Consider the following 14,063-nt stretch of genomic DNA (forward strand, 5'->3'; position numbering starts at 1 on the left):
AGCAGGGCTAGCATATCTATCAGCCCATGATTACCACACCAGCTGCTGCACCGGCCATCCGGCCTGCCAGAGGTAGAGGGAAGGTATGTAGGGGTCGCCCTAGAGGTGGGGCCAGGCAGGTGGCACTCCAGCTAGGTTCTATGCTTTTCCTGCCATACCAGATACAGTAGCCTCAGATGTCATGATCACATGTACTATTTCTTCTCCATTTGCTCACTATCTAGATGTCCTTCGATGCTCCTATTTATATGTACATGCCCGTGGGAGATTCTGCTGTTGTGGATTGGGTCTACCATTCCCTGTATTGTGACTTTCTGTGGTTATGAGACTAGAATAGATCTTCTGTTTCTCGACATGACTGAATTTGAGGTCATCCTGGGCATGGAATGGTTTTCTCCGTATCATGCCATTCTTGATTGTCATGCCAAGACTATTACCTTGGTGATGCCAGTGTTGCTTAGATTGGAGTGGAGGGGTTCATCTATCAATGCATCTAGTCGGGTTATCTCTTTCCTGAAGGCTCGACACATGGTCGAGAAGGGTTGTTTGGCTTATCTAGCTTATGTTCGGGATACTGCTGCAGAGACTCCTATGATCGATTCAATGCTTGTGGTGCAGGAGTTCTCCAATGTGTTCCCTTCTGATTTACCAGGCATGCCCCCACATCGTGATATTGATTTCAGTATAGATTTAGCACCAGGAACCCAACCTCTCTCTATTCCACCGTGCTGCATGGCTCCGAAGGGGTTGAAAGAGTTGAAGGGGCAGCTTGAGAAGTTTCTAGCTAAGGGGTTCATCAGGCCAAGTGTGTCTCCTTGGGGTGCACCAGTGTTATTCGTGAAAAAATAAGGATGGGAGTATGCGGATGTGCATTGATTACCGCAAGTTGAACAAAATTACCATTAAGAACATGTACCCGTTGCCATGTATTGATGATTTGTTCGACCAGTTGCAGGGTGCCAGTGTGTTCTCTAAGATTAAATAAGATCTGGGTATTATCATCTGAAGATTCGTGCTTCGGATGTTCTGAAGATGGCCTTCCGGACTAGGTATGGACACTATGAGTTTCTAGTGATGTCTTTTGGCTTGACCAATGCCCTAGTGGCATTTATGGATTTGATGAACTGGGTGTTCAGGCCATATATTGACTCATTTGTCATCATCTTTATTGATGACATATTGATCTACTCACGTAGTATGAAGGAGTACGAGCAGCATTTGAGAGTTGTGCTTCATACCTTACGGGAAGAAAAACTATATGCTAAGTTCTCCAAATGTGAGTTCTAATTAGATTATGTGTCATTCTTAGGGCATGTTGTATCAGGTGAGGGCCATTCCAGGCCTGGGTTTGCAGGTGAGGGCGCATGGGTGTAGATGCGCATCCGCATGCGTGAGGTTTCTTCCGCAGAAGCTGAAATGTGAGGGCTCGTGTGGGATCGCAGGTTTGATCCATTTTCCGCAGAAACGGGCTCGTAGAAATGAGCATTGGTCCGCAGAAGCAAAGGGAGCTGGCCTAGGATAGGACCGCACCTACGATGGATTTTTCCGCAGATGCAACTGTTTGGGCTACAAAAACGGATATCGTTTGGCAGTGGAGGGCATTTAATTCGGGACTTAGCCCATTTTCCACACACTTTCACTTGGTCTTGGGTGATTTTGAGCGCACTTTTGTAGGGAATTCTCATCAACATCATAAAGTAAGTAAACTCTACCCAGTTTTAAGTTAAATGCGCGGATTATAGGTAGATTAAACATGGGAAATTAGTGAAACTTGTGGGATTTTGTGAAGAACCTAGGGTTTAGGTGAAATTGGGATTTGATCATGAATTTGGTTGTGAAAATTGGAATAAATTATATATTTGTGTTTGTGAGGTTATGGGTAATATTTATTTACAAATATTTTCGGAATCCAGGCACGTGGACCTGGGGATAAATTTTTAGGAACCTTCCTAATTGGGTTGGGTAATCACTCTAATAGTTAGAAACAAGGCTTTTAAAGTGATTTGTAGACCGAAATGTGGACTTAGGAACGAGGTAAGTCTCTTGCTTAACCTTATAAGAGAAAATTTATCCATAGGTATTTTAATTGTTATTTGATACTAATTGTAGGTGTCATGTATGCATGAAGTGATGAGAGTCCGTGTGTAGCTAAAATTTATGTTATGTCCGGGAGAACATATGCCTTTATTATGCTATTACTTGCACTATTTGGATACAACTTGCTAGTTTAATTGCTTGTATTAATAAGTAAAACTTTGTTAAATATTATGTTAAATCGAGTTTTATTACTTAGAGAGTTGGCGGAATGTTTAATTATTGACGGAGATTTTATTCTTTCATGGGCTTACCTCGGAGTTGTAAATACAAAATTCGTAGTCCGAAGAGTTTTCCTATTCCTGTGGATCGGGCCGAATGTCTTTACAATATTTATTTATATTATGAGATGCATCCATGGGTCATACCGTATGACCTCGGTAGTGTATGTACACGATTATTATGGATCGGACCGTACGACCTCGGCATAACTCGTGCGTGTTGTCACTCGGAGTCCGATTACACTTGATATGTCTTTCATGACTTGAGGATTTATAATAATATGTTAAGCCTTACTTGATGAGATTTTTATGTGATATTTGGGAACTTTTAATTGTTATTTTCATAAATGATCATTTAATTATTACCTCTTATTCTATCATTGGTGTTATTTTTCATGCATACTAAATAATCTTATACATTATGCATATTTCTCACTAGTAAGCGTCGAAGTCGACCCCTCGTCACTACTTCTTCGAGGTTAGACTAAATACTTACCGGATACATGTCGTTTATGTACTCACACAATACTTCTGCATATATTGTGCAGGTTTTGAGGCAGGTGCATCTGGAGTTCATCCGGGCACGTACTCACATTATCCGGAGGCTTCGTGGTGAGATTCTTTCCCATGCTCCGTTCGGTAGCACCCTGAGCCTTCTCTTGTTATGATTTATCGTTTCTGTCTATTTTGTTTCAGACAATAGTTCTTAGAGAGTTTTGTATATTCTACTAGATGCTTGTGCACTTGTGACACCGGGTTTTGGGAATTCTAGTAGACACTCATGGGTTTTGACTATTTAATTCACTATCTTTCTTTCCCGTTAGTTTATACTTTATATTACTACGCCCACTTACTAATTATTTGTGCATTAAATAAAAATCAACGACTTTAAAAATAATAAAATGAGAAATTAAATGGGAAGTTCACTGCTAGCTTGCCTAGCGGCGATGGTGGGTGCCATCACGGCCTATAGTGGGAATTGGGTCGTGACAAAAGGTAATTGTTTTTCTGCCTCTTATGCCTAGATACACACTTCATTTCGTTAGTGAGATTATTTAATAGACTATTTTTTTTTAAATGATATATATATAAAGGTTTCAAGTAATATTTATCGATAGGCTAAAGAACTTGATGAGTGGACCAATTTATTTATACAAAAAATACAAATATGAATTTAAATTTATTTCTTATCACGTCTTAGGTTTTTTAATTAACGAATATTATCTATTTTCATTATGCATTAATTAGTTATATATGTTATTTATTTTTTTCTACTTTGAGGAGATTATTTATTTATTTGTCGATAGATATTAACAAGAATTATAATAAAATTAAAAATATGCAATTTAACGACCTAAGAAGCTGATATTGTTTTTTTTTTTTATTTCAAAAATACAAAAACTTAAAGATAATCGCAAACCTGATCAAGTAGGTAAAATTTACATTGTCATAAATAAATATAAAATGTATATTCATTATCATCTTGCTCTTCCTATCTAGAAAAATGATCTTGATTTTGTTTTTGTATCCAATTGAAATTTTTTAGAAAGGCATGTGGACTTAAATTAATTAAAGACTTAAAAGAATATTTAGGCCAATCTAAATAACTAATAAATTAAAAAAAATCGATGGCATCCGTTTAGCTAATATATAAGATTGTCAACCAAAAACATTTAATATTTGTAGTTGATAATTATCTAATTTCAAGAGAAAATATAATAAAAAGTCATTTGACAAAAGTATTAAATAATTAATAATACAATAACGATATGCAAGGAACAAAAAGAGGAAAAAATAAATAAAAAAATCAGTTCAAAATAATAGAAAAATAAGACCATTTAAAATTAAATCGAAATAATATTTTTAAATTATATTGAGAAATATCATACAATGCATAATCTTATCATTGCAGTATCACGAGGTTTGGACCGGGGCTCATACGCGTTATGGGGTATGCTACGGGCACCAGGCTAGTGAATTTGCAGCTTTTACGGTTGGAGGATGTAATTATGGCCATACGAATTATGCGGTACATTGTGTGATTTCAACATGGGTGCATGATCATGTTTGGTACAGCGTGTGGGGATTGATATAGTGCTCGTATGTTAGAATCATGTCTCATAGAGAATTTGGGATGTTGGAATTTGGTTCAAAGGCTTGTGGGTTAAGGTAAAAAGAAGGATCTTCAGTCTGGCTTGAGATAATGTACTCACATTGGTCGTGGTGGCACGGGTAGGTGCACGAGGTGTTAAGCAGTGGTTTAGGGCAATTCCGGAGTTATTCTTGGCACGTTCGAGGACGAATGTATGTCTAAGTGGGGAGAATGTAACGATCCGATCGATCATTTTGAGCTCTAGGGCGTCGTTTAGAGGAGTTGATTTGGAAGGAAAATTCTCAATTCGGAAGTTTTAAGTTGAAAGAGTTGACCAAGATTTGACTTTTGAGTAAACAACCTCGTAATCGGGATTTGACGATTTCAATACGTTCGTATAATAATTTTGGAGTTGGGCGTATGTTCGGGTTAAGTATCGGATGGTCCAGGAGCATTTCGACGCTTATTGTGGAAAAATAGCATTTTAAAGGTTTTAGAATTTTCTAAGTTCTAGTTGAAGTAGACTTTGGTGTTACTGATATCCATTTGGGATTCTGAGCCTTGTAGTAGGTTCGTATTGTGATTTGTGACTTGTACGCAAAATTTGGAGTCATTCCAAAATGTTTACGTGTGATTCGGACGCGTTCGGCGAAGGATGGAGGTTTGAAAGTTAAGAGAGCTTAAGGAATTGAGTTTAATCTTTAATTCTTGGTTTCGATATTGTAATTTGTGTTCCGAGCCTTCGGACAAGTTTACATAAGGTATATAAACTTATTAGAATGATTGAACGTGGTTCCTCGGTCCTCGGGTAAGTTTTGGGTGTGGTTTCGGGCCACTTTTAGGCCATTTGGAACTGCTGATAATTGGTGTACGGGGTGTGAAATGCGATCACGGAGGTCTGGGCCGTGATCGCAAAGAGTAAAGTGCAATCCAGGCCTTGTGAATCGCGATCGCGGAAGTAAGGATTGCGAACGCGTTGAAGGAATTTTTGTTATCAGTGATCTGGCTTCGGGAGCTTATATCATACAATCTATAAGGAATTTAGGGATGATCCAAAAATAAAAGTTGTAGCACTTTGAATCTGGTTTTCAAAAAATCAAACCATTTATCACTTGGAAATTTTTATGAAAAGAAGGGTGTTTGTGAAGAAGAAAATAAAATTTTTACATCGCGATCGCGGGATTTTGGCACGATCGTGATGAAGGAAATGATACTGGAACTTTTGTTAACCGTGATCGCATGGGTAATGACTGCGATCGCGAAGGAGGAGGCCTGGCAGGTGTATCAAACATCTAATTTCAGAATTTTGTGCTCATTTTCTTTACTTTTAAGTTTTTGGAGCACAGTTAGGGCGATTTGGGGTGATTCTTGAAGATCATTTTTGCCATATATATCATGAGGTAAGTTATTCCCACTTGTTGTTTGATAAATACATGGATTATATATAGATTTAAATATGGAATTTTATAGAAATTTGGAGATTTTGAAAGATAACCTAGAATTTGTTATTTTAAAATTTTGACCACGAAATTGGACATGTAATTAGGAATAAATTATATATTTGAGTTTTTGATGTCATGGATAAAGTTTAGCTTTGAAAATTTTTGAAATCCGGACATGTGGGCCTGAGGGTTGACTTTGTTGACTTTTTGAGTGAAGTTGAGAATTGTTATAAATTGGTTAATTATGAGTAATGGAGTATATTTTTATTAGTTTGCATGTTGTTTGACTAATTGTGGATTGATGGGCAATGATTTGAGGTGTTAGAGAGGCGTTGAGGCCTGTTATGGAACTTCGGAGCGAGGTAAATCTCCTGTCTAACCTTGTGAGGGAGAAACTACCCCTAGGTGATATAATTGTTATGTACATGTGTTGTAAGCACGTGACTCGTAGCTCGATAAATTTTTTCCTTTCCTGTGGATCGGACCGAACGCCTCGGCACTATATTGAGATGCATCTCTGATTCGCGCCGGTCGACCCTCGACAGTGTACACGCCACTCTGGATCGGGTCGTACGACCTCGGCATAATCGTGCGAAATATCACTAGGAGTCCGAATATTCATGAGATGCCCCTTTTATTGAGACCTGGAATTACATTTGACATTTCAGATCCGTTAAGATAACATATGGGATTTGAGAGATTTTTATCATTAAAAGAAATTTTGGAGGATTATGTTAGTTACAGTTTTTATCTCACTACTACTATTGTGCTTCGTATCTGTTATGAGTAATCATATTGATTTATTGGACCACTACTAAGTGTCGATGTCATCCCCTCGTCACTACTTCTACGGAGTTAGGCTGAATACTTACTAGGTACGCATTGATTTACGTACTCATTCTACACTTCTGCACTATATGCAGGATTTGACAGGTTCATCTAGTGGCCATCTTGGCGCGTAGGCACAACTGCTGAGGGGACTTTATGGGGAGCTGCTTTCTATGCTACGCACCGCAGCCTACCGAGTCTTTATCTTATTTATTGTAACGATCTGACCGGTCGATTTGAGCTCTAGCACGTTGTTCGATAATTTGAGGCCTTGAGTAGCTTCACTTTATGTATTATGACTTGTACGTGTGGTAGGTTTCTATTTTCGGGAAGTTCGGAGTTGATTTGGAAAGAAAATTCTCAATCCGGAAGCTTTAAGTTGAAAGAGTTTACCAAAGTTTGACTTTTAAGTAAATGACATAGGAATCGGGATTTGAAGGTTCTAATAGGTTCGTATGATGATTTTGGACTTAGGCATATGTTCGGGTTAAGTATCGGATGGTCAGGGAACATTTCAGCACTTATTGTGGAAAGCTGGCATTTTGAAGATTTTAGAATTTCCTATGTTCGAGTTGAAGTGAACTTGGTGGTATTGATGTCTGTTTGGGATTTCGGGCCTTGGAATAGGTTTGTATTGTGATTTGGAACTTGTACACAAAATTTGACGGCATTCCGAAATGTTTAAATTTGATTCGGACGCATACGGCGAAGGATGTAGGTTTGAAAATTAAGAGAGTTTAAGAAATTGAGTTTGATATTTAATTGTTGGTTTTGATGTTGTAATTTGTGTTCCGAGCCTTTGAACAAGTTTACATAGGTTATATAAACATTTTAGAATGATTGGACGGGGTTCCTCGAACCTCGGGTGAGTTTTAGGGTAGTTTCAGACCACTTTTAGACCAATTTGAATTGTTGTTATCTGATGTCATGGGTGCTCTTCTCCATCGCGGAGGTCTGGGCAATCGTGAAGAGCAAAGTGCATTCCAGGCCTTTGTGAATTGTGATGGCGGATGGAAGGTCACGATTGCGTAGAAGGATTTTCTGTTGTCAGTGGTCTGACTTCAGGATCTTATATGTTGCAATATATAAGGAATTTAGGGATAATCCAAAAATGAAAGTTGTAGCTGTTGAATCTAGTTTTCAGAAAAGCAAACCATTTTTCATTTGGAATTTTGTACAAAAAGTTATGACCATTATACTGAAGTGTGTATGTGAAGAAGAAAACATAATTTCTACATCGCGATCACCGGATTTTGGCCGCGATCGCGATGAAGGAAACGATGTTGGAACTCTTGTTATCCGTGATCGCATGGCTAATGAACGCGATCGCGAAGAAGGAGGCCTGACATGTGTATTAATCATCTAATTTCGGACTTTTAAGCTCATTTCTTTACTTTTAAGTTCTTGGAGCTCAAGTGGGGCGATTTGGGGGTGATTCTTGAAGATCATTTTCGCCATATATCATAAAATAAGTTATTCCTACTTGTTTCGAGTTACATATATGGATTATATATGGATTTTAACATGAAATTTGATAGAAATTGTGGAATTTAAAATGGTATTTTCGAATTTTGACCACAAAATTGGACATGAAATTAGAAATAAATTATATATTTGAGTCGTGGTGTTAGGGGAAATGTTTATCTTCAAACAAAATTTAGAATCCGGGAGCGTGGGCCTGATGGTTGACTTTGTTGACTTTTCGAGCAAAGTTGAGAATTGTTAAATTATGAGTATTGGAGTATATATTTATTGGTTTGCATGTTGTTTAACTAATTTCGAATCGATGGGCATCAGTTTGGGGTGTTAGAGAGGCGTTGGAGCTGGTTATGGAACTTCGGAGCAAGGTAAGTCTCCTGTCTAACATTGTGAGGGGGAATTTACTTTGTATGTATTATACTTATTACATGCTACATGTTATGGGAGCTACGCACATATGAGGTGACGAGTGTCCGTGCGTATGCTAGAGTTTCTGATTATGTTCGGGTAGACTTAGATTCACGCCATTCTTTAATTATACTAATTGAGTTATTCTTGCTTGTTTAATTACTTTAATTCGCATTGTGACAAGAGACTAGGCTCGCTATTTTAGATATTTGATGAGCTACTTGATAGCCGTAAGAATTGTACTTCTCTATCGGATTTCTCCCGCGTTGTGCGTATTCATCGGAAAGTTTCTCTTGAATTCCATAACTCACATGTATATTCGTGAATGGGATCATACACCCGTAAAAGCTTCACACTTTTATAAGATCGAACCGTTCGCCTCGGCAAGATATTGTAACACACTCTTATGAGATCGGGTCGTTCGCCTCGACAGTATCACATATCATATTCTTATGGGATCGGGTCATTCGCCTCGGTAGAATTATGTATCACACTCTTATGGAATCGGGTCGTTCGCCTCGGTAATTCTATGAAACACTCTTATGGGATCGGGCCGCTCTCCTCAGCAGGATTGTGCGAAATGCTTGATAAGGTGTCCACGTATTCATGAGTTTCCTGACTTGAGATGTGACTGTTAATTTGGTATTGACCATTATGTATTCCATTTGAGGAGGTATCTGATAATGGGGGACTTTTTTGTTTATTGTTCAGCTGTAGACCGTATTATTTTCCTATATTTGTACTCATTGTTTACTTACCATGTTTCATACTTGTTTACTTTGTTATATTTGATTTACTCGACTACTAGTAAGTGTCAATGTCAAACACTCGTCACTACCTCTTTGGGGTTAGTCTAGATATGTACTGGGTACGCGTTGATTTACGTACTCATACTTCACTTCTACACCAAATGTGCAGGATCTGACAGTTTCATTTGGTGGTCATTTGGGCATGTAGGCACAGATGCGGAGGGGACTTTATGGTGAGCTATATTCCATGCTATGATTTGCAACACACAGTGTTTCCATCATAATTATTTACTTTATCATGTCTATCTTGTATTCCAGACAGATGTTGTATTATTATTGTACTTCCTAATAGATGCTCATGCACTTGTGACACCGAGTTTTGGGGTGTTCTAGAATTTATTTATGGTTTGCTTTAAATTGACACTGTCACGACCCAAAAACTAACCAGTTGTGATGGCACCTAACCCAACATGCTAGGTAAGCCAAATAAGAATAAAACATAATATAATGATAATGATAAGAGTCATAAATAAAATAGCTGAATTTTATACATCTCCCCAAGGACTGGTAGTACAAGTCATGAGCCACTAAGACTTAGATTTTTACAAAACTGAACTGAAATAAATACATCATCTGTTTAGAATGTAAATGAACATAATCCGAATCTAAATCTACCGAGGACAAGTGATAGCCATAACTGGAATGCAGATACATCTTCATTGTCAGCCCTCGCCATACACAACAACATCAACACCAAGATTTGCACGCAAGGTGCAGAAGTGTAGTATGAGTACAACCGACCCCATGTACTCAATAAGTATCCTAACTAACCTCGGTGAGGTACAAGAAGAAAGAACTATAAATGATACTCACCAACGCCTGTATAGTTCATAATTTCTACAAATATAGGACAAATATATGATCAAATCATGAAAATCTTAGGTAGAACCGCTTTGATGCTCAAAAGTCTTTGTTTTAAAGTGTTTTACTCAGTCTTCAATCTAGCATATAAGGATGATATGCAATTACATCAGGCAACAGTCAAGAAATTGCAAATAAGGGTGAAATGCAATAACCAAATAACAGTCCGCTGCGGCACGCAACTCGATCCAATAACAGTAACCAGCTCTCCCAAAGCTCACATCAACTAGAAACCCATCGGTTTCTCACAATCCACATGTATCCATCAATAGAGAAACATGAGAGGGTGACCCTAGGGGGATGGATCTGTATCCACACGCTGCACAAACAACTCATGTATTGCACAAGCAACTCACGTGCTAATCATATCAACTGCACGGACAACTCACGTGCTGTAATATCAATATATGGATCCGCACGTATAACTCACATGCTGCACGGAAACCTCACGTGCTGCACGGACAACTCACGTGCTAATAATATCAATATATGGATCCGCACGGACAACTCACGTGCTACACAGACAGCTCAGGTGCTAATAATATCAATCCGCTCGAACAACTCATGTGTTGCACGGACAACTCATGTACTAATATCACAATCCGTCCGACGTGATCATAGGCATAACAACACAATCCGCCTGGCATGGTCACAAGCATATCAACATAATTCGCCCGGCATGGTCACAGGCACCCAGTCCAAATCATATCACACATAAGCAAGTATACAAGAACATATGTATATGATGGATAAATATCAAATTTTATGATCCTGGACTAGTATAATGACATGCTAAAGTGTAGGCATGTGCAATGTGTGCTATCATAGCTCAAGTCGGCAATTTATCACAGAAATAGAATTACCAAGTTATTCAGGGAATTAGCCTCTTCGTAACCTCAAACATGGCTTAAATAGTTCATAACAATGATACAAATATGAGAAACATTATAGATTAAATCTTAACAGTCAACTCTAGGCATATCATAGCCTAAGTACTACCCTGAGCATGGATAAATACCCTGGAGGTCGCACATGGGCTCAAACCCTTCGCATATTCGCACCTATATGATGTAGCTATCACAAATAATTCAGACAACTAGTGCCTCGACCAAGTTTAGATAAGTATCTTACCTCAAACAAACCAAGACAAATACCGAGCAACTCAAACGACACTCTAGAAATGTCCTCCCACGCGTAACAACCTCTGAACGGCTCGAAACTAGCCAAAAGCAACTCAAAAACATCAAATAATACCATAGGAAACAAACCCAAGCGATAAAGGTTGAATCTTTAATCAATTACTTAAAGTCAACCAAAAAGTTAAATCTAGGCCCGCATCTCAGAATCCGACAAAACTCACAAAATCCGATAACTCATTCAATTACGTGTCCAACTATACTAATTTCACTCAAATTCGATTCCGAATCGAAGCTCAAAACTCAAAAATTCACTTTAGAAAAGTTTTCACAAAATCCCAATTTCTCTTGTTAAATCCCATGTTTAAATGTTAAATCTAGTGTTGGATTTATGTAAATCTCATAGATATATGTTAGAATCACTTACCCCAAACATGTAGATGAAGGTCCAGGTCGTAACCCTTCAAACCCGAGCTCCCAAGTATTTAAAGTGGTGAGGAATGAAATAAAAGTCCAAAAATTCCATTTATATACTACAACATCTGATCTCTCATAGTTCTGACCGCACATTTTTGTGTGGTCCGAACATCCAGGTTTTGCGGCCACGATCCAAATTGTGCGGCCGCACTTCAGCAGGAGTTGCACTATCAGGCTTTGGTAAATTAGCCATAACTTTCTGTACAAATGTCCAAATGACAAACGGTTTACTTTTCTAGAAATTAGATTCAAAGGTCTACAACTTTTATTTTTGGATCATCTCCAAATTCCTTATAAATTAAAAGATATAAGCTTTCGAAATTAGACCATCAAACTTGTGGATTTCCCCTGCCGCGGTCCGCACTTTTCCTCTGCGGTCCGCACTTTTTCTCCGCGGTCCGCATATTTTTCACTGCGGTCCACACATGAGGCTTTGCCTCAGTACTCCAAAATGTGCCCTCCGTACTTCAACTGCTTCAGAACATCATCAAAGTGTCGAAATACCCAAACTTGTTCAAAACTCACCTGAGGTCCCCGAGATCCCATCCCAACATACCAACAAGTCCTAAAACACAATACGAACTTACTCGAAACCTCAAATCACATCCAACAACATCGATTCAATGAATTGCAACCCAATTCAAGCCTATTGAAACTATGAACATCCGACTTTTAAAACTAACGCTGAATCATACCAAAATAACTCTGATTGTCCTATAATTTTGCATGCAAGTTCCAAATGACATAACGAAACTATTCCAATTCCTGAAACCACAATCTAAACCCGATATCATCAAAGTCAACTCCCGATCAAACTTATGAACATTCCAAACCTTCAAATTTCTAATTTTCGCCAATTAGTGCCGAAACCTTCTAGAAATATCAAAATGCAAATACAGGCATACACCCAAGTCCAAAATCACCATCCGGACCTAACGGAACCAAAAAAATTTCGATCCGAGGTCAAATACTCAAAAGTCAAACTTGGTCAACTCTTCCAACTTAAAGATTCAAACATGAAATTCATCCTTCCAAACTAATTTCGAATCACCCGAAAACCGAATTCGACGATACACACAAGTCATAAATACATCATACGGAGCTACTCATGACTTCAAATAGCTGAACGGAATGCAAATGCTCAAAATGACTGGCTGGATCGTTACGGATACATAATTACTTTATATTGTAATTAAATTGTACGTATCAACGATTTTTAATGCATTGATCTCTCTATCTAATAAGATTCATGATTTCAAAAATAATAAAATGAATAATTAAGTTGGTAGTTCACCGTTGGCCTGCCAAACGGTGACGTCCAGCACCATCACGATCTATATTGAGATTTGGGTCATGACATTTATTTACCTTATCCTGTCTATTTTATATTCCAGACATATATTGTATTATTATTGCACTCTTTAGTAGAAGCTCATGTATTTGTGACACCCGGGTTTTGGGATGTTCTAAAATTTGTTTGTGATTTGTTTTAGCATTGATACACTTTTATTATTATTTCTATTTAAATTGTAAGTTTCCATAGTGCGAATTGGGTCGTGACAATTATTCATCAACATAATATTTGTTTTTCATTCTTCAGGAAAATTAAGAAATTTGACAAATATATATATATATATATATATATAAAATAACTTTTTAAAAAAAAACTTAGTTGTTCATATGTGCTTGTGCAATTTCCTATTTCTCGTCCAAGCCAAGTGATTCGTTCATCTCCTATAGTCCGTCACCATCGTACAAAGGTTAAAATAACTATCTATAATATGGATTGAATTGTTGCCAAATGGACCTTTTCTTTTAATCATAACTGGAGACTTGCTCTCATGACTCTGCCAACAAAATAACACTCATCTTTACCCTTTGTCATGTCACGCCACATTTTGGAGTGGCTTTTGTTTTTGGAATCACTTCAATATAATTTTCCTCAAAGTGGTCTTGGGATAAAATTGAAGGTAATATCAAACGGATAGTCAAATTATATATGGTGTCAAACAAAAGGTTGTTTGTAGGTTATTTCCGCTAATAGGTGTTACTGTTCATATAGCATGACCCGTTGGCTTTTTTCTTCAATTTTTGTAAGTAAGATATTTAATTTATTTAGAAAAGCATTTATGTAATTTGACTTTTAGATTATGGGCTTCCCGGTTTTATAATAACTAGTCTCTATATACGTGCATTGCACGTGTATTTTATATTAT

The 14,063-nt window shown here is 37.7% G+C and overlaps 1 protein-coding gene across 1 annotated transcript; it reads left to right on the forward strand.

The window, feature by feature from the left end:
- The first annotated feature begins 354 nt into the window (after positions 1-354).
- Positions 355-849, forward strand: LOC138894245 (uncharacterized). The gene has a single exon (XM_070178927.1). The coding sequence runs from the start codon at positions 355-357 to the stop codon at positions 847-849; it is 495 nt and encodes a 164-aa protein (XP_070035028.1).
- Positions 850-14,063: the final 13,214 nt, after the last annotated feature.

This window comes from Nicotiana tomentosiformis, chromosome 6 (assembly GCF_000390325.3).
Source record: "Nicotiana tomentosiformis chromosome 6, ASM39032v3, whole genome shotgun sequence".
NCBI classification, from domain to species: Eukaryota; Viridiplantae; Streptophyta; class Magnoliopsida; order Solanales; family Solanaceae; genus Nicotiana; species Nicotiana tomentosiformis.